General features: G+C 44.2%; 1 protein-coding gene across 1 annotated transcript in view; it reads right to left on the reverse strand.

Moving 5' to 3' along the window:
* The window catches only part of FER1L5 (fer-1 like family member 5), a 118,115-nt gene that overhangs the window by 24,123 nt on the left and 66,577 nt on the right, over positions 1 to 27,415 (reverse strand). Inside the window, exon 4 of the mRNA XM_063448614.1 lies at positions 24,015 to 24,103. Within this exon, the coding sequence (XP_063304684.1) occupies positions 24,015 to 24,103 (89 nt within the window). The remainder of the gene's footprint in view (positions 1 to 24,014; positions 24,104 to 27,415) is intronic.

Here is a 27,415-nt window from a genome sequence, read left to right on the forward strand (position 1 = left end):
TAGGTAACTAAAATTACAAATCAACTTAAATTAAACTAATCCATAAGTGCTACCTCAGTGAACAAACTGACCAAAATAAAATAAAAAATTAAATGATAACTCGACGCGCGTTTCAGCGTGCTAACACGCCGTCGTCAGGAGTAATGAACCTTTGCATGGCTTTCTGCTCGTTTATATAGGGGTTGTAACAATTAACTTGTAACAGTTTGCTGGTGTGTATCCAGCGTGTGTATCCCCATTCCGTCTCCTGTGGTTCGCTGATTGGTCACAAAGCAGCCCACACAGTCTGTGATTGGGCTGCTATTTGGACCATATGACCACAGGCAGACTCCGTTCGATTGGGTAGTACCCTTCCGTCTGCGGTTCACTGATTGGTCACAACGCAGCCCACACAGTCCGTGATTGGGTTACTGCTTGGACCATGTGACCGCAGGCGAACGCTATTCAATTGGGTAATACCCACGTGGGGATATGGGGGGGGAGTGGTTTAGATCGCGTCAATCTTGACGTCATTGAATTTTCCAAACCCAGCCCCTCATGCAGCATACAGTTTACGTAGGAACCCTCCGGTGACTCGGACTGGCATACTTAAAGGGACCCACCGCATTCTATGTGTCCAGAGCCGCCCATCATAATACTCTGAAGGGGAGTTTGGCACATAATAGGTGGGTCATAAGTATATCAGACCTACCTCTGGCTATTAAGCCAGGAATAATGGTCCTATTGCCACAATGTCATAGTAATGTATTGCTGAGATATCAATACATAGGGTCCTATAATAAACAAAGCTGTATAACAAGTATTCCTAACATACCCAAACAAAAACCAGAAACATAAAAACGAGAGACCCAGTGATGAGAGTATAAAGGGGGGAGCTGCTATGAAGGAATATTGAGAGTTACATACATCTCTATTGTTCTCCCTATTTAGCAGCATAACAAATAAACCTGATAAATCCAGAAGAGACATACAAAGTGTCCAGATTAATAGTCCCATTGTTAAATCTCACACTGGATACCTTAATACGCAGAGCATGCAAAGGGTGATATATACATTTACTTGAACAGTGACTATATACAAGTGTCCAACTTATTTACTATATACACAGGACTTATGAGGGATGTCCCTAATTATATATTACATCTCAAAGAGTAGTCATAATCATAGAAAAGCGGTAAATGAAAAGCCTTCATTTAGTCCAGCAGGGGAAAGGGTCTTCAGTCTGTAAATCCAAAAGGACTCACGCTGTTTAAGTTTCGTATCCCAATCACCTTTTCTTTGGGTCTGAGGGATGTGCTCAATTCCCATAAACCTCAATTTTTTAGAGGAATTTTGATGGTGTATTCTAAGGTGGCGGGATATAGGAGTTTCTAACGGTCTCCTAACTGAGTTGATGTGTTCCCTGATCCGCAGTTTAAAAGCTCTAAAGGTTTTCCCCACATATTTGATACCACATGAACAGGTTAGTAAATAAATCACGCCCTCCGTTCTACAGTTAAAGAATGATCGAACAGGGAAAACCTCTGTATTGCTGCTATCAGTAAATTCCTTGGACTTTCTTTCCATAAACTCACATGCGCTACAGTGCCCGCACCTATATGAGCCTTTCGGTAAGTAGTTATTGGTGCCTCTTTTTCTTGGTGCCAGGTGACTCTGGACCAAAGAATCTCTGAAATTTCTTCCCCTCCTTGCCGTTACTGAGGGAAAAGGAGTAATTACTTGTTTGAGATGTGGATCTGATTTAAGGATCGGCCAATACCGCTTAAGAGAGTCCATCATATAGTCCCACCCAGCGTCATATGTGGCGATGCATCGAATCAGTTTTTTATCCCCTGATTGTGCATTCTCGTCAGTGAGAAGTGTATCGCGGTCAGTTTTGATGGCTCTGGTGTAGGCCCTACGAAGGACCCTATTCGGGTACCCCTTTTCCTTAAAGGCTCTCCTTAGCTCCCAGGCTTTGATTTTAAAGTCCTCTGTGGATGAGCAATTCCGTCTCAAACGGAGATACTGGCCTATTGGGATGCCGGCCTTGAGTGGCTGAGGGTGGTAACTAGTCCAGTTTAAAAAGCTATTTGTAGCTGTTTGTTTTTTGAACAAAGTCGTTTGTACCATTCCCCCTTCTTTAATTTCAATAGTAATATCCAGAAAGTTAATTTTATTCCCACCTAGCTCACTGGTGAATCTTAAATCAAAGTCATTTATGTTCAGAATTTTAACAAAATCTTCAAAATCCTTGGTAGACCCTTTCCAAACGATTAGTACGTCGTCGATGTACCTTTTCCAGCAAGATATTGACTCGGAATATTTCCGTAATTGTGGCGCTTTTAGGATTTGATTCTCCCAAGTCCCCAGATAAAGATTGGCATAGGACGGGGCACATGGGGTCCCCATAGCCGTCCCTTTTATCTGTTGGTAAATAATGCCATTGAATAAAAAGATGTTCCTGGTCAATACCATTCTGAGTACATTTGAGACAAAATCAATATGGAGATTTGAGAACTGGGACTCTTGTTCCAAAATGGCTCTGATATTATCAATGCCCTTCACATGTGGGATGGAACTATACAAAGATTCCACATCTAGGCTACATAGACATGCCTTCTCTGGTATGCATAGGTCCTTCAGAAAATTAAGCATCTGCTTAGTGTCTCTAATGTGAGATGGTAATTTTGACACCAAAGGTGACAAGATTTTATCAAGGTATATACTCAAATTCTGAGTCAGGTTGCCACAGCCCGACACAATTGGTCTCCCAGATGGATTGTCTAGAGACTTGTGGACTTTTGGCAAGCTGTAAAATGTTGAGAGTACTGGCTGTTTAACCAACATAAAGTCAAACTCACTTTTAGTAATTACTTGATCTAGTAAGGCTTGGTTCAACAGAGTTTTAATTTCAATAAAGTATTGTGAGGTGGGATCATGACTAAGGGTCTGATAGGTTTCCCTATCATCCAGAAGGTGTTGTGCCATTTGGATATAGTTAGACCGGTCCATAAGCACTACATTCCCGCCCTTATCGGATGGTTTAATCACCAGGTCATCATACTCAGTAAATAGTTTTAATGCAATTTTTTCTTTATTAGTCAGATTGCTGCAGATTTTGATTTTCTGATCACCCAAATCTGCTTTTTCAATATCCCTACAAACCATATCTAGAAAGACTGCAATATTTTTGTAGTCCTTCAGATGGCTACCGGACAGGCTACCGAGCCAGCAAAAGGAACCAGCGGCGCTGCACTTTGCTGTGCCCCAGCGAGACTCTCACGCACCTCCAATATCTTTCCCTGAGCTGGGTATAGGCTAAAAGTGGACCCACCTCAGGGTTGACAGCTCTGAAACTACCCAAAGGATGGCGACTAGGCATCTAGTTTAAGGTACACTTGCGCAGCTGGCAACACACCTGTACCTGGCCGGGGGATACCCGATGGTGGACACACACATGTAAAAATAACACCTTAAGCCACGACACACGCCTTATCAATACATAGTGCTTTCTCAGGACACTAGCAAACACAGGCCGCCCCAACTCACAGTTCCCATGTAGCAAACTAAACCTGATATACTAGGCGCACGCACCTGGCCAGGGACTGAGCCACTTAACCCTTGCACACCCGAACATAATAGCGATATATTAAGGGGTATACACCCCACCTCTAACACACACTCTCACGAGTGATGCTTTCATACACCATCACGCCCCCTGACGCCCGCCCCTTTACAAGCCCTGATGCAAACAACGCTTTACACCTACAGCCGCTCATACGTAACTACTTATTGCACCTCGGGCAGCCTCAGCGCTGGCCTCCTGGCATGCCTGGATGAGCAAATGGTCAGCGACTTGGGACTAGCCCCCACGATTATGGCCCGCCTGCGCAAACTGGTCTACTGGGTAGTATAGATAGCAAAGGGTCTCTTCAGTCGTCTCTTTCTTGAGACGCTCCCTGATACACCCTCAAAACCTAGTCCCACCCTACCTCATCCCCACCCCTCACCCAACCAAGGTGCCGGCCGTGCCACCAGGTGCTCGCTCACGCAGACGCTGCCTGGGCCCTTGGACAGTCAGACAACGGCGCGGCGCAACATGGCTGCACCCACCGCCTCAAGCCCGGCACGAACCACGCATGCAACTGGAACCCATAAGACCTACCTTCCGGACCCATACAAGATCCTAACCCTGAACTGTAGGGGGCTGAATATACCAGAGAGACGAACACAACTGCTCCGAGACCTTCGCAGACGCCATATCGCAGTAGCCTTTCTGCAAGAAACCCACTTTAAAGAAGGACATGCAGCCCCGCTGAAAAGCAGAGACTACCCGACGGGGGTCTTCAGCAACCACCCATCCGCAAAACGGGCTGGGGTGGCAATCCTCCTTGCGGCGAAACTTCAGTTCCGAGAACTGGATAAACTGATAGACCCCCAGGGACGCTACCTTTTTTTAAAAGGCGAAATCCAAGACCGTATTTACACATTTGCGACACTGTACGTGCCGAACTGCAACCAGGCCCAACACATCCGCAGGACCCTGTCCCAACTCTCCTCATTCACGGAGGGGACCCTGATGCTAGGAGGGGACCTCAACACCCCCTACACCCACTGCTAGACTCCTCCACAGGGCATAGTAGCATTCCCCAGGGGGCCCTGAGGAGTATACAAATATCCCTACGCAACCTAAGACTCGTGGACTGCTGGAGGGCAACCCACTACTCAGCTCTCCATAAATGGTACGCTAGGTTAGACTACTTATTTATGCAACAGGAGCACCTCACGAAACTGCAGTCAGTGGAGATGGAGCCAGCCCTGTGGTCGGACCATGGCTCAGCTGTTATGGTAGTGGACTCGCCGTTGATGCGCCCCGCCACGAGAACATGGAGACTCCAGGACTCACTCCTCCTGGACCCGGGGATACGTGACAAGCTTGGTTGCTTCATCTAAGTGTTGCTTCTAAGTGTGTGTGTGGTTGGAGATATTCTGGAGAGTTTTACAGAAGCTTCAACTGTCTAAGAGTTGTGCTAAGAGTTCTTTTTTACTGTTACAGGTAAGATTCATCTGTAGAAAAAGGTTACTGACTGCACAAGGTTTGATTTCCTGTTGGTAATTATAAGGCATTTGATTGGATTAGGTAGCTACTTGCTATTGATTGCTATTTAAATTAGCTATTGTTTGCTAATAAGCAGAGGCCTACCCAGGTGTTAAACATTCCTAGTGGGAGGTGATTTTAGGAGTATATAAGGGTAGTTGTCATTAGCTTGGCTAATAGAGCTTGGTTGCTTCATCTAAGTGTTGCTTCTAAGATATTCTGGAGATAACCTGGAGGTAATCCGAGGTATTCAGGAGGATAAATAAAAAGTTAAGGTTTGTTTGATTTACATTATTCACCTCATTGGAATGGCAGACTTAGTTCAGTGTAATAGTTGCTTTGCATTTGTTTCACGTTCCACTTTTTGGAGGTTTGGTTGTTGTCTAATCTGTAGACAGTTCTCTATCTTGCGGCAGGAGATTGTATTTTTGAAGTCTGAGATTTGTAAATTATCTGGTAAACAAACTCAGGCTGGAACTGCTGCAAAGCCACTGCCGCAGAGACATACTAGGAATGGCAGATGGATTACTGTAGGATCTGGTAGACTTGGAGTTGTGGATAAAAGGCATATTGCACAGTCTGTTGCTCTACATAATTCATTTTCTGCACTTTCAGAGTGTAGTGGTGTCGTGGAGAGAGGCACTGAGGCTAGTGGTGTTGTGCAGAGAGGCACTGAGGCTAGTGGTGTTGTGCAGAGAGGCACTGAGGCTAGTGGTGTTGTGCAGAGAGGCACTGAGGCTAGTGGTGTTGTGCAGAGAGGCACTGAGGCTAGTGGTGTTGTGCAGAGAGGCACTGAGGCTAGTGGTGTTGTGCAGAGAGGCACTGAGGCTAGTGGTGTTGTGCAGAGAGGCACTGAGGCTAGTGGTGTTGTGCAGAGAGGCACTGAGGCTAGTGGTGTTGTGCAGAGAGGCACTGAGGCTAGTGGTGTTGTGCAGAGAGGCACTGAGGCTAGTGGTGTTGTGCAGAGAGGCACTGAGGCTAGTGGTGTTGTGCAGAGAGGCACTGAGGCTAGTGGTGTTGTGCAGAGAGGCACTGAGGCTAGTGGTGTTGTGCAGAGAGGCACTGAGGCTAGTGGTGTTGTGCAGAGAGGCACTGAGGCTAGTGGTGTTGTGCAGAGAGGCACTGAGGCTAGTGGTGTTGTGAAGAGAGGCACTGAGGCTAGTGGTGTTGTGAAGAGAGGCATTGAGGCTAGTGGTGTTGTGAAGAGAGGCATTGAGGCTAGTGGTGTTGTGCAGAGAGGCTTGAAGACTATGGTGAGGCCTAATAGAAAGCAGTTGTTGGTGGGCGATTCCATCATAAGAGGTGTGGAGATGGACAATGGTGGTCTTGTGAGGTGTCTTCCCGGAGCTACTGCTCACAGAGACAGGAGACGTATCTGTAATATTGTTAAGCAAGCAAAGCAGGAAGGGGAATTGGATGTACTTGTCCATTTAGGGACAAATGACTTGGCTTGCAATGAGGTTTCAGAGGTTAAGGAAGTTTTTAGTGTTTTTGCCAATGATATACGGCAGGTTGCTTCCACATTGTCATTCTCTGAAGTTCTGCCTGTGCATAACACTCAGAATGACAGGCGGATGCGTATTAGGGACTTTAACTTGTGGCTTGGTGAATGGTGTCGGGAGCAAGGATTTGGCTTTATTGCTCATGGTAGCTCTGTTTGGAATGGAAATAAACTGTACAAAAAAGATGGTTTGCATCTTTCTCAAAAGGGAACAAATGTTCTCAGTGAGCAGTTCAGAGGTTTTGCTAGGATGTATTTAAACTAGGAGGGGGGGGCAAAAGGGTGATAAAACATCAATCCAATTGTCCCCCAAAACAAGGACAGAAGGTGCCTGTAGCAAGTGTGTTAAAAAATGATAAGCTTAGAGTCATGTCTACAAATGCTCGCAGTTTAGGGAATAAGATCCATGAACTTGTGGCAATAATGGCAACTGATAGTGTAGATTTAGTCGCTGTTACTGAGACATGGTATAATGAGAAAAATGACTGGGACATAGCAATACCAGGGTACTCTTTATATAGAAAAGACAGGGAAGGCAAGAAAGGGGGAGGGGTGGCCCTGTATGTAAAGAATAGCATAAAATCTAGCCTAATAAAGGTTAGTGAGGCGAACATAGAGTCAGTTTGGGTTACGTTAGAATTTGGTAATCACACAGTAACTCGTGATTTATAGGCCCCCAGGACAAATTGAAGAGTTTGATAATCTACTAGTTGAAGAAATAGCTAAAATGACAATGAAGGGGGAAGTTATCATCATGGGTGACTTTAATCTTCCTGATGTAAATTGGAAAACAAAAATAGCTACTTGTGCCAGGAGCACACATATTCTAAACTCCCTACTGGGATTGTCTCTAAAACAAGTCGTTGAGGAGCCAACTCGTAAAGAGGCCATACTAGATTTAGTGTTAACAAATGGAGATTTGGTATCAGATATTACTGTAGGTGAAAGTTTAGGATCCAGTGATCATCAGTCAGTGTGGTTTAATATAAGAACAGTGACTGAGTCACACCACACAAAAACAAAAGTTTTAGACTTTAGAAAAACAGACTTTTCCAAAATTAGAATATGTGTAAAGGAGTCATTATCAGACTGGAGCAATTTAAATGGAGTCGAAAAGAAATGGGATTATTTAAAAGTTGCACTACTGAAGGCAACAGAAAATTGCATTAGGCTTGTCAGTAAAAGCAAAAAATTCAAGAAACCACTGTGGTACTCCACAGATGTAGCCAAAATAGTAAAAAACAAAAAGTTAGCATTTAGTAATTATAAAAAAACCCAGAGTGAGGAAGACAGAATGACCTATAAGATTAGGCAGAAAGAGGCTAAGCAAGTTATAAGAGCTTCCAAATCACACACAGAAGAGAAAATAGCACAGTCAGTAAAAAAGGGGGACAAAACCTTTTTTAGATACATAAATGAGAAAAGAAAAGTAAAACAAGGATTAGTTAGATTAAAAACAAAAGAAGGAAGGTATGTAGATGAGGATAAAGGTCTAGCTGACTTCCCTTAATGAATATTTTTGTTCGGTATTTACAGATGAAAATGAAGGAAAGGGACCTCAGTTAAGAAAAAGGATAAATGAGTCCTTTATTACACGTGAGTTTACAGAGGAAGAGGTTCTATTTCAACGGTCAAAAGTAAAGACAAATAAGTCAATGGGGCCTGATGGAATACACCCAAATCTATTAAAAGAGCTTAGTGGTGTACTAGCAAAACCATTAACAGATTTATTTAACCAATCATTGATAACAGGAGTAGTCCCAGAAGATTGGAAGTTAGCGAATGTTGTGCCCATTCACAAGAAAGGTAATAGGGAGGAGTCGGGCAACTATAGGCCAGTAAGCCTAACTTCAGTAGTGGGGAAAGTGATGGAAACCATGTTAAAGGATAAGATTGTTGAACATCTAAAAACACATGGATTTCAAGATCAGAGACAACATGGGTTTACTTCAGAGAGATCATGCCAAACTAATCTTATTGATTTTTTTGATTGGGTAACTAAAATTATAGATCAGGGTGGTGCAGTAGACATTGCTTACCTCGATTTCAGTAAGGCTTTTGACACTGTTGCACATAGAAGGCTTATCAACAAACTACAATCTTTGAGTTTGGATTCCAATATTGTTGAATGGGTAAGGCAGTGGCTGAGTGACAGGCAACAGAGGGTTGTAGTCAATGGAGTATATTCGAAGCTTGGGCTTGTCACCAGTGGGGTACCTCAGGGATCTGTACTTGGACCCATTCTCTTTAATATTTTTATTAGTGATATTGCAGAAGGTCTTGATGGCAAGGTGTGTCTTTTTGCGGATGATACTAAGATATGTAACAGGGTTGATGTTCCAGGAGGGATAAGCCAAATGGAAAATGATTTAGGTAAACTAGAAAAATGGTCAGAGTTGTGGCAACTGACATTTAATGTGGATAAGTGCAAGATAATGCATCTTGGACGTAAAAACCCAAGGGCAGAGTACAGAATATTTGATAGAGTCCTAACCTCAACATCTGAGGAAAGGGATTTAGGGGTGATTATTTCTGATGACTTAAAGGTAGGCAGACAATGTAATAGAGCAGCAGGAAATGCTAGCAGAATGCTTGGTTGTATAGGGAGAGGTATTAGCAGTAGAAAGAGGGAAGTGCTCATGCCATTGTACAGAACACTGGTGAGACCTCACTTGGAGTACTGTACACAGTACTGGAGACCCTATCTTCAGAAGGATATTGATACCTTAGAGAGAGTTCAAAGAAGGGCTACTAAACTGGTTCATGGATTGCAGGATAAAACTTACCAGGAAAGGTTAAAGGATCTTAACATGTATAGCATGGAGGAAAGACGAGACAGGGGGGATATGATAGAAACATTTAAATACATAAAGGGAATCAACACAGTAAAGGAGGAGACTATATTTAAAAGAAGAAAAACTACCACAACAAGAGGACATAGTCTTAAATTAGAGGGACAAAGGTTTAAAAATAATATCAGGAAGTATTACTTTACTGAGAGGGTAGTGGATGCATGGAATAGCCTTCCAGCTGAAGTGGTAGAGGTTAACACAGTAAAGGAGTTTAAGCATGCGTGGGATAGGCATAAGGCTATCCTAACTATAAGATAAGGCCAGGGACTAATGAAAGTATTTAGAACACTGGGCAGACTAGATGGGCCGAATGGTTCTTATCTGCCGTCACATTCTATGTTTCTATGTTAAGGTAGGCGAAGCACTGAATACATACTTCGACCTGAACACAACGGACGACCTAACGGCCACCACAGTTTGGGAGGCGCACAAGAGCGTCATTAGGGGCACACTACTCAGCCTCACTGCTCAGAAGCGAAGGGAAACCCGACAACAGATGACTGACCTCATAGAGAAAATTGCGGAGCTGGAAGCGCTACACCAACGATCCCAACTGATCTCGACCCATGCTGCACTACTAGAGGCACGCAGGTCCCTACGAGACCTCATCACCCGAGTTCACCACAGCTCAATAAAACGTTCGAAGGCGTTCTTCTACCAACACGCCAACAAGGGAGGCAAACTCTTGGCAAAAATGCTCAAAGGCCCCCAAACATTAGCTCAGGTGCACAAGCTCCGGATGACTGATGGAACGCTTACCCAACTTCCCAGACAAGATCGCGACCGAATTCCGAGCCTTCTATGCAGCGCTCTATAACATTGAACAACCCGCCCAACAAACGGGGGAGGAAGAGAGACAACGACGTATGCAAGACTACCTGAGGAAGCATACAGGGATTGCAGAATGATTAGGCAAATTAGTATTTTGACCACATCATCCTCTTTATGCATGTTGTCTTACTCCAAGCTGTATAGGCTCGAAAGCCTACTACCAATTAAGCATATTAGGTGATGTGCATCTCTGTAATGAGAAGGGGTGTGGTCTAATGACATCAACACCCTATATCAGGTGTGCATAATTATTAGGCAACTTCCTTTCCTTTGGCAAAATGGGTCAAAAGAAGGACTTGACAGGCTCAGAAAAGTCAAAAATAGTGAGATATCTTGCAGAGGGATGCAGCACTCTTAAAATTGCAAAGCTTCTGAAGCGTGATCATCGAACAATCAAGCGTTTCATTCAAAATAGTCAACAGGGTCGCAAGAAGCGTGTGGAGAAACCAAGGCGCAAAATAACTGCCCATGAACTGAGAAAAGTCAAGCGTGCAGCTGCCAAGATGCCACTTGCCACCAGTTTGGCCATATTTCAGAGCTGCAACATCACTGGAGTGCCCAAAAGCACAAGGTGTGCAATACTCAGAGACATGGCCAAGGTAAGAAAGGCTGAAAGACGACCACCACTGAACAAGACACACAAGCTGAAACGTCAAGACTGGGCCAAGAAATATCTCAAGACTGATTTTTCTAAGGTTTTATGGACTGATGAAATGAGAGTGAGTCTTGATGGGCCAGATGGATGGGCCCGTGGCTGGATTGGTAAAGGGCAGAGAGCTCCAGTCCGACTCAGACGCCAGCAAGGTGGAGGTGGAGTAGTGGTTTGGGCTGGTATCATCAAAGATGAGCTTGTGGGGCCTTTTCGGGTTGAGGATGGAGTCAAGCTCAACTCCCAGTCCTACTGCCAGTTTCTGGAAGACACCTTCTTCAAGCAGTGGTACAGGAAGAAGTCTGCATCCTTCAAGAAAAACATGATTTTCATGCAGGACAATGCTCCATCACACGCGTCCAAGTGCTCCACAGCGTGGCTGGCAAGAAAGGGTATAAAAGAAGAAAATCTAATGACATGGCCTCCTTGTTCACCTGATCTGAACCCCATTGAGAACCTGTGGTCCATCATCAAATGTGAGATTTACAAGGAGGGAAAACAGTACACCTCTCTGAACAATGTCTGGGAGGCTGTGGTTGATGCTGCACGCAATGTTGATGGTGAACAGATCAAAACACTGACATAATCCATGGATGGCAGGCTTTTGAGTGTCCTTGCAAAGAAAGGTGGCTATATTGGTCACTGATTTGTTTTTGTTATGTTTTTGAATGTCAGAAATGTATATTTGTGAATGTTGAGATGTTATATTGGTTTCACTGGTAAAAAAAAAATAATTGAAATGGGTATATATTTGTTTTTTGTTAAGTTGCTTAATAATTATGCACAGTAATAGTCACCTGCACACACAGATATCCCCCTAAAATAGCTATAACTAAAAACAAACTAAAAACTACTTCCAAAAATATTCAGCTTTGATATTAATGAGTTTTTTGGGTTCATTGAGAACGTGGTTGTTGTTCAATAATAAAATTAATCCTCAAAAATACAACTTGCCTAATAATTCTGCACTCCCTGTATAGCGACCAGGCTCCAACCGGACGAAAGAGAAGCCCTGGAGGCCCCGATCACAGAGGCAGAGATAGCTAAGGCCATCAAGGTCGCTAAAACGGGACGCGCACCCGGCCCAGATGGATTCACACTGGATTACTATAAGAGGTTCAAAACCATACTCATCCCAAAGCTTACGTTAGCCCTTAACGCCCTCACATCCGGAGCCCTATTCCACCACGAGTCATTATCGGCTACCATCTCGGTCCTACCCAAACCAGGGAAGAACCCGGAACTATGTGGTAGCTACAGGCCAATTTCCCTCCTCAATGTGGATGTGAAACTTCTCACGAAAATCCTCTCCAGCAGACTGGGTCCCCTACTGCCGAAACTTGTCCACCCCGACCAAACCGGGTTTATACCCGGGAGGGAGGCCAGGGATAGCACCCTACGTACTCTATCCATCCACCACCTAGCAAGACACCATAAAATTCAGACCCTCCTCCTATCCACGGACGCCGAGAAGGCATTTGATCGGGTGGATTGGTCATTTCTCATGAACACCCTACGGGAAATGGGAATAGGAGCCCACATGATGCTATGGATCCAAGCGCTCTATAACGGACCGAACGCAAGAGTCAGGGTTAATGGCGCACTCACGGATTCGTTCCAGATACGGAACGGCACGAGACAGGGCTGCCCACTGTCCCCAATGCTCTTCGCACTCTCCCTAGAGCCTTTCCTGGAGGCGGTTCGGCAGACGGCAGGCATACAGGGCTTCCCGTGGCAGGCCACCACACACAAAGTGGCCGCCTACGCAGACGACCTCCTATTCTACGTGGTCAAACCGGAGACCACACTGCCCGGCCTGATGATGCTATTGGAGGAATATGGAAAATTGACCAATTTTAAATTGAATATGGCAAAATGCGAGGCACTAAATCTCACGACACCTACCTCAGACATAGAACCCCTAAAAAGCCAATATCCCTTCCGATGGTGCTCGTCACACATGCGGTACCTCGGAATAGCTCTTCCTACATACATGTCAGAACTATACTGGATAAATTACGTGCCCCTTCTCCAACGAATTCTACAAGACCTGAAGAAATGGGCATATCCCCACATCTCCTGGATAGGTAGAATAGCAGTTCTGAAGATGAACGTGCTACCCAGAATACTCTACTTATACCAAACACTGCCACTGGCCCTGCCGACAACCTTTTTCTCCTCCCTACGCACCGCTATGACCAGATATGTCTGGAACGGACGACAGGCGACAATCCGCCGAGACCTCCTCTGCCTCCCGAGACCCTGGGGTTGCCTTGCTCTACCAGACATACGCAAATATCACCAGGCGGCCACCCTACAGAGGATTCTAGATTGGCATGCACATCCACACCACAAACAGTGGGTCGCGCTCGACAAAGGACACCTTCACCAAACTTGATTCCGAGGGTATGGAACACGGGTAGCTCCTCGCCTGCTACCCTTGACCCAACCTCCACAGTAGCACACACGCTGAGGGTATGGGACCGTCTCAGAGGAGCCATCAATGTGTCGCCGACCCCAAGCCCACTGATCCAAGTGCAGCACAACCCCAAAATAGGAGGAGGAACACACCCACAAGCCTGGGGTTTCATCGCCGAGGGCAATTACGTTCCTATATACCGAGCCATGGGCAACGCGAACTTAAAACCTTTAAGAGAACTGACTGATGGCTCCCCAGCATCACTTATGCAAATTCTCCGCTACGCACAACTCAAAAACTTCTACCAGACCCTCCCAAATAGGGCCAGGATACACCGGGACCTAACATGGTTCGAAGGCCTTTGCGACAATAAAACTACCCCGGACAAAGCCCTCTCCCTCCTCTACCAGCACCTCCTGGTTGGACACCTGGAAACCAAAAAAGCCCACAAGAGGGGATGGGAGCGAATGCTAGACACGACATTCACTGAACCCCAGTGGGAAAAGATACTGATCCTGCACCATAAAAGCTCGTCTAGCACCTATTACCAGGAAACAAACTTTAAACTCCTGACCCAGTGGTACAAAACACGGGACAAACTACATATAATTTTCCAGATACGACCGAACGTATGTTGGAGGTGTGGCACGGGCCCAGGGACACTAACGCATATATGGTGGGACTGCCCCCACATCACGACGTACTGGGCAGAAATACAACGGGAAACCACGATAATACTAGGCGACGCAGGCGCATTCAATAAAGAACTAGCCTTGCTTCACTCCACACCAACCCCCATCGGAACATACCGGAAGTCCATACTCCGACACCTCCTGAATGCAGCCAAAGCACTGATCCCGCAATACTGGAAACAGACCACCATCACAACCGTAACGCAATGGTTGGATAAAGTAGATGAGATCTACACGGCAGATTCAGTGCAGGCCACACTCATGGGTACGGAAGAGAAACACACGGATAGATGGCTCCCGTGGTTGGTCTACGTGTCGACCCGGGCGACGGGGACGGGAGGAAGTGCGGGTCCATAGACACCGAGGATAAAGAGCCTGGCAGGTGAACCTGCCCTCGCCCCGAACCGACACGCCCGGGGAGGCAGACGGGACGACGGGCCCCGGGGGCGAGGGTTCAGGCACCTCCCCTTTGACCCTCTCCCCCCCTCCCCTCTCCCCCCCCTCCCTCCCTCTCCCCCAACCCGACCATATAAGTTCATAACAGACCACTCTCGCGACCAGGGTGATAATACACGCAACATAATCAAAAACAATCACATAACCATGATCCTACCCGCCTTACAACCCACAGCCATGATATTCAGAACGACCACATTTCGCTGCAACATTCAACTTCGCCACCACACACTCATACTCTAGCAGCCCCCAACTTCCCATTGCCCACATGCCCGCCCGATATAACACAACCCACACACATACCGAGCCTCACCCCAAATCTTTAGTGTCTAACGCTACAATACCAACCCAAAGTAACTTGACAACATCTGGTTACGCTATAGGGTACGATGTTACACACCTAACGGCCCCCACAGACCTGGGAGACTACCAACGGCGATAGAACAAACACCACCGTTAGGACACGCAAACTCTCACTATCGCTCACAATCAGCCCTTCAACAGGCCATCCGGGAATCACATCATAACACGGCAGCCTAGTTGGTAGACACACATACTCGCATACCGACACATGTACCGCAGCCTCACCTCCCGACGCCGAGGCAAAGCCACCAACACAACCTAATATCCACACGGCACAACGATACGGGTACGCCACAAAGAACATACACTATCCTCTCATTCGATGGTGGGCAACGTATGTATCACACTGGAGATGTTGTCAACACAACGCCACTATTGAACCCGGTTGAACCCTCACACACATAATCGACACCCTTCATTGAAAGCTGAGCTCTCCCTCTTACCAGTTACTTGTTGACAATAAAAGCCTTTATATCACAACAATAATTAAAATTAAAAAAAATATATATATATATATATATATATATATATATATATATATATATATATATATATATATATTTGTGTTAAGGGCTCATGATAGTACAGAAGATACAAACACTGATAAGTGTAGGATGGTATTAAAAGAGCAAGTCGGTTGTGGTGTGCCGGAACCGACGATGAGGTAGGCCTGTAAATAAAGAGGGCAAAAGTAGAAAATCAAATTTATTACATACCAGCAATATACATACTTTAACCAGACATGTCTTGAAAGGCATTTCTTACTTCTTGTACCGGGTTAGGTATGTATCTAGAGTAAGCCGATGATTTCCAGCGCCCTAGTGACTTGATAACATGAACTGGAATGTTTGCACTGGATGCTGTGGAGGCCGCTCCTATGCGGAAGGAGTGGCCCGAATAGTTAGCGGATTTGAGGCCCAGCTGTGTAAGTAAAGACCTGACGTGTGTCATAAAGGTGGTGGTAGTGAGTACCGAACCTTGTAGACTGAAAGTGGTTGAGATGGTGGTTCGTTGTTATGCTGGGTATATGAGTCCAGTAGTTTGACAGGGCTACACCTGTTGTGAGTAGGATAGTACTTAACCTCTACTGAAAGTGCATGTTGACTGGTTTTGGAGTGAGGCAGAGTCAAGATATAATAGTCCTTGTGTTTTGTTAAGTGTGAATGAAGTAGGAGTGAGTGGACTGTGTTGTGCTGATGGCGGTAAATTCTCTTGGTCTCAAGAAACCATAAACAAGGCTACGTATATGGCGGTTTTAACGATGAGGTTTGTGTTGTTGGCAAAGGGTTTAAATCTAGTGAATTGTATAAGTCTTTAAAAATATGGAAATCTATGGGTAGCCTCTGGGCCGTACGTGGGGGTTCGGATCTCTGAATACCCCTAAGGATGTTCTTAATTGGTGGAAGGACACTTGATTTGTCTGGTTGTAAAGTTAGCATGTGATGTTGGATGCCTGTCAGATATGGTTTGATTGTGTTGTATGATAGTTTGAGTTTGAGGTGGCAAAAAGAAGCAAAGCCCAACCAGGATGTCACGATGAAAGGTTGTAAGATGTTGTGTTCAGAAAGGAATCTTTAAATCAAATGAAAGCTCTATCGTAAGTTTCCCGGGTATTAGTAGACAGTGCTAATTGGGACAATGTTCTGCTATGTTGCATAATAGCATCTAGTCCATTACTAGATGGTGGAATAGTGGGGTGTTCGTGGCTGTGAGTGCGGCTGACGGGAGTATTTGATGAAAAGCCTGGAAATTAAAGCGAGACAAATTGTCAGCAGCAGTGTTACATACACCTGGAACATGAATACAAAACAAGAGAAAATTATGACATGCAGCCAGCCAAGTGAGTTTCCTCAAGAATCTCATAATAGTCAGTGGTTTGGATCGGCCTTGTTTATAATGTGACAAGTTACTTGGTTGTCTGAGTAGCAACGTACAGACGAACCTGCACATAAATGCACCCATGCCACGGCAACCGTCACGATGGGATACATCTCAAACAGAGCTGAGGTAGTGGAAAAACCCTCCAGGTCCTGAAACTTCTGAAGGCCAGCTGCCCCAAAGCCATTCGTTCCTGAAAAATTGCTGCAAAACCTGTGGTAGACGCCGCGTCTGACCAAATGGTAGGTGAGGAGTCAGACAATTTTGGAAGGAACATGCTTTTACCATTCAAGGTGGTTAAAATGTTCTCCACATAATTACGCCTGCCGTGGCTTGGGTATCCAGGGGTGACCTGTGTCCATCATGTCTAAAAGTGGTAAACATGTAAAGGAGTTGTGAGATGAAAGCCCGGCCTTGAGGTATGATGCGAATGGCAAAATTCAGTGACCCAAGCAGAGACTGTAATTCTTGCGGTGCAAGTACCGAGTTGTATGTAGAGATTATGTTGATCAGAATGTTTTCTACCTTGGGCGTGGCAGGCTAGCTTGCATGGTGGCTGAGTCTAGTATGATACCCAGGAATGTGATGAAGGTATCTGGTCCTTCAGTCTTGGTGGAGGAGACTGGGACACCCACCTGTTCGAATAGACTGATGGTTTCTTTTAGGCTACTGGGAGGGGAAATATTCTCCTCGACCAGTAAGAAATCATCCAGATAATGTATAACTGTAGGGCATCTGGCTATATTTAATAAAACCAGCATAGGGTTTCGGCGAATACGTCGGAAATGGCCGGACTACTTTGGAACCTAAATGTTAAACGTGAGCAAAATAGTAGTTCCCTGCCCACTTGATACCATGCAGGTGACACAGTGTAGGGTGGATAGGCAGTAACTTGAAAGCATTGTGATATCAGTCTTACTGAGCCATGCTCTGGCCCCTGCCTGCATGATAGCCGTAATGGCGTGATCTATGGTGGAATATTGCAGTGAAAATTCCTCAGAGGGTATGAGGGAGTTCAGACTAGGAGTGGCAGAGGTGTGAGGTGTTGATAGATCAATGATAAGTCTCTGTTTGTGAGAAGATTTCCCCGTGACAATACCGATGGGGTTTGTCCGCTATGTGGTGAACGGAGGGGACTGGATGGGCCCCCATAGGAAGTCCTCTGCCACTTCCTGGCTATGAGTGTCTCCACCGCTGTAGGGTTTGTTGTGCGGATTGTAAATTAGGACATTCCAGGATTCCGGAAGGCATGTGTATGAGGCCTGTGTGAATCCTTCTGATAGACCCGAGATAATGAATTCCACCAAATGTCTAGATGGATGATGTGGCAGTAATGTCGTAAGTACAGAAATGTTTATTGATGTTAAGTATAGTTTTGGGATACATTTTATTTGGACACAGATTTAGCATGTGCCCTGAAACAGATGGCTGGAGAAAGTGATTGCAACTCAACCAGTGCGGCCGACCCAGCCATGGTAAGGGGTGTAGTGACCGATTCCCCAGGGGTGATACTGGCAGGCTAACTAGGCCTGAAAGGCGAAAAATTTATCTTGTTTTGTGACAGGTGAGGCCCTGCTAGTTGCCAAGTGGCTATGAGAGGCACTGTCTATGAGTTGGCGCGAGGGGTTATTGAGGCCACCCGTCGTAGTGGCAGGAATCGTAGGCCTCTCGGTGATAGTAAATGAAAACAGGGGGAGGGAGTGACAGGTGAGGCCCTCTCTATAATATTGCGAGGCGGCTAACTCACGTGTGGCCCGATGGTGTTTGCCTCCGAAACGTTGAGGCGGGGTGTTGGCCTCGCGGACCACTAAACGATAGGCAGAAATGCCAAAAAGGGAGGTACCTATTTGGGCCTATACCCCTAACTTGCCAGTACTCTATGGCCTAGAAGAATGAAACGTATGTGAACTACAACGTGAGCAGGCTTACGTACCTGGTAGTATGTATGAAGTTTTGAGATTCGACAGGTATGAAAACCTGGATAAACCTAAAAAGGGATAGAGTGAGAATGGATCCTGTGAGACCTGTGTAATCTGTATAGGCTGGGATTAGGGCTTCTAGCAGTATGTGTGGGAGGTGTAAAATCTATGAGTATGATAGTGACATGACTGCCCATGCTTGGTGACAAGCGTTACGCTGAGTCCTATACCTGGCAGCAGGGGATTGGCCGTGTAATGTGTATATATGGAAGGTGATCAGATGATATGCATGTCACTAAACTGATCTGGGAATGCAAGGGACTTTTTAATGTGAAGTGACAATATGCAGAATCATAAATGTTGCTGTAAAGTGACGTATGAATGTATGAACCAGAACGTGTGATTCAAAAACCGAAAGTCTTGTGAGACGTATATGCCGTGTTCTTGAATACTCGTGTTACGTCGTCTGAGTGTGTCAAGAAAAGGCCTGAGTTTGTAAATGCCATGTGAAATTATGTGAAATGACAATCTATGCAGAAAATGTTGTAACGTGACGTATGAGTGGTTGAACCAATGCGTGTGATTATATACTCGTGGTATATCGTATGAGCATGATAAGAAATGGCCTGAATAGTTAGTGCCATGTAATCGTAATGTACATGGTTGTAATAACATCATATCTCCATTATACTCTTTGAAAATAGGACTGTGTCCTTGAACTCGTGTGTCGTACGAGCATGACAGAAAAAGGAGCCGTAATGTAGGCTAACCATAACAGTAATATACATGTAATGCAAACTGAAACAAAATAGACAACCTAAGATCGTGTAAAATAAGTATTTGAAAGTTTAACCGATTACTGTGCAGGAAACGTATGATTGGTTGGATCAGTACGTGTGATTCAACCCGAGTATGCATGAAAAGGAATTAAATCTTTGTGTCATGGTTAACAACAAAGAAATCAAAGAAATGAGGCCTGTAACGTAGACTGATTTAATTGTAATGAAATGGATAATTATATATAAAAAAAAAAAAAAAACTCCAGTAAGCGTGGGAGTCCAATGTCTATACAGAAATGTTAGCTGGTTTCATACCCTTGATGTAATAAGTGATACCTTAAAAATAGCATGAAAATGGTCTGTCTATTTAACCAAGCAACTTTTTAACCAAATGTAAATACATGAAATGATGAAATGTAACTCACGAAAAAGATCTATGTGAATACATAGCAGAATAACCGAATCTTAGTATGAAGGGAAACAGAAGTTAGCATGAATAGCTTAACCGTATGCATTTTAATGCGAACAGCAATCGTGCATAGACTATACTATGAATAAGTGCCGACCAGAAAACACAAACCGAAATGACAATCGTTTAAATGAAGCAAGGTTGGTTTTTACATGAAATGCAATAATGTCTGAGAAGCCTGTAGTACACTGAATGACCGGTAGGGGTCAGTGTGTAGGCGAAAATGCAGTGGTTCGATGGTTTGTACATGAAATGCAATAATGTCTGAGAAGCCTGTAGTACACCCGAATGACCGGTAGGGGTCAGTGTGTAGGCAAAAATGCAGTGGTTCAATGGTTTGTACATGAAATGCAATAATGTCTGAGAAGCCTGTAGTACACCGAATGACCGGTAGGGGTCAGTGTGTAGGCAAAAATGCAGTGGTTCGATGGTTTGTACATGAAATGCAATAATGTCTGAGAAGCATGTAGTACACTGAATGACAGGTAGGGGTCAGTGTGTAGGCGAAAATGCAGTGGTTCAATGGTTTGTACATGAAATGCAATAATGTCTGAGAAGCCTGTAGTACACCGAATGACCGGTAGGGGTCAGTGTGTAGGCGAAAATGCAGTGGTTCGTTGGTTTGTACATGAAATGCGATAATGTCTAAGAAGCCTGTAGTACACCCAAAGACCGGTAGGGGGTTTAAACGAATGATATGCATGAACATGCAATGGTTTTAGAACAGACTTAGACAAAATGCAGCCGTAAAGTGAGGACCTGACCCGTGCATGGTGCCGTGGGACTGATGCCTGGCATAACGGGTAGGTTGACTTACAGTTTGTGAGTCACTTGGACACCATCCACGGCGATGGATTGAAGAAAGAAGGTGGTAGGCCGGAAAAGCCTGTGTCTGGATTCCTGACACAGCTCTGCTTAAAAAACCTCATGGAGTAATCAGGTAAAATGGCGTCTGGATGACCCGGAAGTGGAAATGATGCAGCGCTGACCTCGAACGATATGGAGCCAGGTAAGGGGTGTCCCTTAAGTAGGGAAGAGGTGTGTCATACGCCCCTCCCACAATTACAGGCCAAAAGGCCTTAATACATATAAAAGAAACCAAGAGGGCTGCACTCACCTAAACATGCATACATTATAGGGTGCTGCTGGGGCCAAAATATACAAAATACAGAATCCAGCGCACTCGCTTATTAACTAAACAATGCTTTTTAAATCTTAGAGATTGTAATAGTTTTATTTAAAAACACCTCACCTAGGCAAAAAATGATGGGGGTTTAGTTACATTATATGATCATACATTGCATAAGCCTGCCAACTACGTCAAAGTACCCCATATTCGGCAGGTCCTATCCTAATAGCAGCCTAATGCTTGCGCTCTTATGAGATTAATCCACTTACTTGGGAAATACTTCCTTACTGGGACTCTCTGCAAGTCATGCCGAATATGGGGTACTTTGACGTAGTTGGCAGGCTTATGCAATGTATGATCATATAATGTAACTAAACCCCCATCATTTTTTGCCTAGGTGAGGTGTTTTTAAATAAAACTATTACAATCTCTAAGATTTAAAAAGCATTGTTTAGTTAATAAGCGAGTGCGCTGGATTCTGTATTTTGTATATTTTGGCCCCAGCAGCACCCTATAATGTATGCATGTTTAGTTGAGTGCAGCCATCTTGGTTTCTTTTATATATTTGGGAGTCCCAGGCCAACTCCTTGGTTTTGCACCCCTCCCTGTTACAGGTGCCTCATTCCAGGACCCTATTTAGCCTTGACTTGCAGAGAGTCCCAGTAAGGAAGTATTTCCCAAGTAAGTGGATTAATCTCATAAGAGCAAGCATTAGGCTGCTATTAGGATAGGACCTGCCGAATATGGGGTACTTTGACGTAGTTGGCAGGCTTATGCAATGTATGATCATATAATGTAACTAAACCCCCATCATTTTTTGCCTAGGTGAGGTGTTTTTAAATAAAACTATTACAATCTCTAAGATTTAAAAAGCATTGTTTAGTACTTTAGTTAATAAGCGAGTGCGCTGGATTCTGTATTTTGTATATATATATATATATATATATATATATATATATATATATACACATTGGCGGACTGACACAAAGGGACGGACCCACACACGACCAAAGTGATTGAACTCACAATTCTGGAATGTTGTTCCCCACATCACTTTCTCATTTCTGTACCCTTCCCCTTTTAAACAAATGATACCCGCCTGGAGAGTTCATGGTAAGAACCTGTAAATGCTCTCATTTTCCATAAATGCTAAAACACTGGATTGCATTTAAATGTCATGAAAATCAGAATCTCTCCTTATAGATTGTGATAACTAGAACAAACAACTCAGACGCATTATACACAGGCATTGGCATATCAAACTGTATAGATTATGCTGTATAGACTTTGTGATTGTGTTCTGCCTTACCACTTTGGATATGTATTCCCTCCCATGTACTCCCCCCCCCCTTTTTTTCTCTTTCTTCTGTACCCACCACCCCCTTTCTGATCATCTGAAAAATAAAAATCTTTGAACATTAAAAGTGGACCCACACAGCAAGAACCACAGAGGTACTCACTCAAAGCCTCTGCTACAATGGACGCTAGATTTGTCAGATTGCAGCCCTCTAAACAGAGACTCATTACCAACGCAGAATTGTACAGAAATGTTCACTGTTTGACCACTCTTATCTAGCTAGCAATCTCACAGTACGCCTTACACACCTGTATATTGCTGTACTGCACACCACCATTCATGCCATCACATAGCCTGTCAGTTAACCACTTATACTGCAGGGGGTCCCGTTGGGCTTCACTAGTAAGATATGAGTACGCACCCCTGTCTTACCCTAGACCTGAATTACACTCTACTCCTCTTAGGGAGTTCATGTTTATCTTCGAAGCATCTGTTTCACTAACGATTACACAATGTTTCACCACACTGCATCCAGGGGCATTAACTATTCACAGTAAGCATGTATACTACACCTCATACTTATCTAACTATAGTCCTGTCAAGCCATATAGGAAGCGTAGGTTTATTTGTACCGCTCACTCAGATGACTGTATGACAAGCCTAGTCAGTTAACTATTTTCTCACCTACTCTGTCCATTCATCCACCGGATGACTAATACACATCTACTGACATAAGCAATGGATAGGTCGATTTTGTTTGTCTCATTTACAATGACATCTGTAATTACTCAGATCTTACGTTTAGATCTAAAGTTAAGCTTGTTTTAATATACTTAAAAAAAGTGCAGAATACCCATATGTCATGACACAATGTATGTTGCTGCCGTCATGGCACCACACGCATGTAAGTTACATCGATGCACAATAAAAATAAAGAATTTAAAAAAATTTAAAAAAGACTGAGTCATCTTTGTGCATTTCAACCTAGAGTCTCTTAAAGTTGTAACTAGAGTCTCCTTAAGCAATGGTTTGGAAAAACAATCCAGATAGTTTCTTAATTTTTGTGCACTGTCCCTAAATTGGTTTACCCTCTTATTATAGTTCACATACCCTCCCAATCCTGTCCTAGTTCTTTATTTATATAGACTTTTACCTGTGAGTACCCTCAGGGGTTCAAACCTCTCCTCTTACACGCCATCTCTCATTATTCCTCATATGTCCCCTCTTTCTCTTGGTACCTCTCAACCCATTCATTTCCTTCCTTTTATCTTATATCTGATATCTCATACAATCTCCCGTGCTTCTGACATCTCATACCATATATTTAGTTCCATATTTATGCCATCATACGTGAATTTACCTTCTCTATTTTCATGCTACCGTCAATGTCACCAACCTGCTCCCTATTTCCTCAGTTTCCTTTTCTAGCCGTATATCCATACTTTTCATTTCCTGTGACTTTCCTTATCAGGCCATATTTACACACTCCTTTTCATTTAAGCTCTATGTTTTCATTTCAGCTTCCACTCCAGAAAATAAGTTGTTTACCATGCCACAAAGTATAAAATAATAATACAAAGATTTTTGGGAAAGTTGGTTGCAGCCACATCCTAAGGGCTAACGTTTTTAATGTGTCCAACTTAGATGTCATATATGTAGTAAATAAATGTCGCATGTAGAGAAAGTTAGATGATACTTACCTCACTTCGCCATTATACGTTCCATGCACTTCAAGTTCAACATGGGATTGGCTGTCAAGTACGAATCCCTCCAATGACCACTCAAATGTCTATAAAGAAAAAAAACTTTAAAAATTAGCAGACCATGCACAAATCTCACATGTCTTTTTTTATTTTTAAAACTTTTATTATGCATTCAACAGAAACAATATAACCTGTGGAAACAGAAGGAATGCAGTTGTTTTACACTCTTAGTATATATAAGAGCTATACATGTTGAGTAGATAAAGGAAAGGGGGATGTATAACTAGCTGTTCTGCTACCAGTAAATAAAACAATACAATGCATATAGTGTCTACCTAGACATCTAGCAGATATTTCTTCTATAGCTTACATTAAGATTCTAAAACATAGCACTCTAATAAGCTAAATAGAAAATCTCTTCAGGGAAAAGCAAGAGGAGGTAAGCAAATTGCTAATAAGTATACAGATACATGAAAAAAGTAAAAAATGCTTAATTAAATATAAAAATACAAAAATTTGAAAGACCAAAAAGCCATGGACAGGACTCAGCATAGGAGATCTCCTGCGGCAAGCAAATAGGGCAGCTGGGCCCAAGATGGCCATCTATCCGGAGACATACTCTGAGGTCTCAGACGACTTCTCTAATGAAGATGAGGCTGTACACTTAGCTGTCAGGCCTACCCAGCACCAGCTCTCTCAAGCCCAGACAACTCACCTGTCACAACCACAGTCCTTAAGACATTACTGGCAGATCTACAGAGAACAATCCAGTCTGATGTAGCTGTACTTCGCTCTGATCTACAGGGTCTGACGAGACGGCTAGGTGCTCTGGAGTCTACTTCCAGGAACTGTGTAAACCAGCTTGCTACCTTACACCAAGTTGTCCAGGGTCTTCAACACCAAAACAAAGCTTCTGATTGACGCTTTGCTGTATTAGTGGACGCACGGTGCAAAAATAACTTAAAGATTCGGGGCATCCCAGAAGATATACCAGCGGCTGAAATACCGCACCTCCTACGGCATCTCCTGGCAGAGCTACTATCTCCTCAGCAGTCCAAGACGGTAGGACTGGATGGTCACGTCCAAGTCCCAAAGCCAGCCAAGGCACCCCGGGACCTAATTATGCGTTTCCAGCTGGGGAAAGACAGGGCAGCAGTACTAGCAGCGGTTAGGCAACGCTCACCTTTCCCATTTGAAGCCATGTCCCTCACCTTTTATGTAGACCTCCGAGGTACAATGGCCTGGCGAAGATCTCTTAGGCCATTCGCCTCACTCCTCAGGAAGCAAATTATGCAATACCGGTGGCTCGCAGCCAGCTCACTACTGGTTATTCAGGGCAAAAAAACGTGAACCCAAGCTGTGGGGCAGCCTCAGGAGCACTGGAGATGGGTGCTGCAGGGATGATTCTAACCAATATGGCAGACTTAAAAATTCAACTTTATTATGGGCACCATAACCACTGTATGGTCCCAGACAGATATATACATATAGAGAAAGGAAACTTAATATCCCACAACCGCTATGAACCAAACGGGGAAAACAAAAAATATAATAGGTTGTACCTACAAAATGGCTATAGGAACCTGTGGAAGCTAGCCCTGCTGTATACTGCTTTTGACTGGAGAGAAGCTTGGAATGTATACGCAGAGGCTGGGTAACAGGTATTGCACAGTGCAGACTTATGCTCTTACTGGCAGCTGACCTCTACGACAGGGATAGGTGAGTGAAAAAGGCTCTAGAATGACGGGAACAGGTTGGACCAAACGGTTCGATCCAAGTACTGGAACACTGTGAGTCAATGATAGAGCACACTCAATCCTGTCTATAAAGGAATCTGATGTTGCCTTGGAAAGAGACTATACTCCGTGCTGGAATTACTCAAAACACCCTTGAACCGCTGGTGATGGCACAATCTACCAAACAGGGAGAGTGCCTAGCGGTAACTGACTGTGAGAAGGTAGAGGGAGTTGGAACTTACTAGATAGCAAGGCCTCTAATCGGTGCCAATTGCTAAGGAGCCCCTCCCAAAAGAAAATAAATAATAAATAACAGTCTTGCTATAGAGCTTGTCGGTATAACAGCTGGACGGAACAGACTCTCCTATGTATGGAGAGGACCCAACATGGGTAGGGAGACACAGATGTATCCACACTTGGAACGTACAGACGCTACCATTAGGTGCAGTAAAACTGTCTCCCAGTGACCCGTCGGGTCACTGGGAGACAGTTTTACTGCACCTAATGGTAGCGTCTGTACGTTCCAAGTGTGGATACATCTGTGTCTCCCTACCCATGTTGGGTCCTCTCCATACATAGGAGAGTCTGTTCCGTCCAGCTGTTATACCGACAAGCTCTATAGCAAGACTGTTATTTATTATTTATTTTCTTTTGGGAGGGGCTCCTTAGCAATTGGCACCGATTAGAGGCCTTGCTATCTAGTAAGTTCCAACTCCCTCTACCTTCTCACAGTCAGTTACCGCTAGGCACTCTCCCTGTTTGGTAGATTGTGCCATCACCAGCGGTTCAAGGGTGTTTTGAGTAATTCCAGCACGGAGTATAGTCTCTTTCCAAGGCAACATCAGATTCCTTTATAGACAGGATTGAGTGTGCTCTATCATTGACTCACAGTGTTCCAGTACTTGGATCGAACCGTTTGGTCCAACCTGTTCCCGTCATTCTAGAGCCTTTTTCACTCACCTATCCCTGTCGTAGAGGTCAGCTGCCAGTAAGAGCATAAGTCTGCACTGTGCAATACCTGTTACCCAGCCTCTGCGTATACATTCCAAGCTTCTCTCCAGTCAAAAGCAGTATACAGCAGGGCTAGCTTCCACAGGTTCCTATAGCCATTTTGTAGGTACAACCTATTATATTTTTTGTTTTCCCCGTTTGGTTCATAGCGGTTGTGGGATATTAAGTTTCCTTTCTCTATATGTATATATCTGTCTGGGACCATACAGTGGTTATGGTGCCCATAATAAAGTTGAATTTTTAAGTCTGCCATATTGGTTAGAATCATCCCTGCAGCACCCATCTCCAGTGCTCCTGAGGCTGCCCCACAGCTTGGGTTCACGTTTTTTTCTATTTTGTACACATACAAGGGTTATGCCCTCCTGGGTCTGCAGACACACTCTAGTTCCCACCCACTGGGAACACTTGCACTAACGTGCTACTTTCTTTTATTCAGGGCAAAGACAAGCATCTGGTATAAGATCTGCAGGGTGCATCTGTTTTACTGCCTAAGCTGGGCAAGACCGCTATGCCCAAGTTACCACCTGAATATTTGACTGTGTTTAGCAGTGGTCTTCTATTATTAGTTAGGTTATGTTTCACACTATGTTCCACCATTTACCCTATCTCCTTTATAACAGATACAACTAAGTGTAGCTCTCTTACCCCATG

This window comes from Pelobates fuscus, chromosome 3 (genome assembly GCF_036172605.1).
Source record: "Pelobates fuscus isolate aPelFus1 chromosome 3, aPelFus1.pri, whole genome shotgun sequence".
Lineage (NCBI taxonomy): Eukaryota > Metazoa > Chordata > Amphibia > Anura > Pelobatidae > Pelobates > Pelobates fuscus.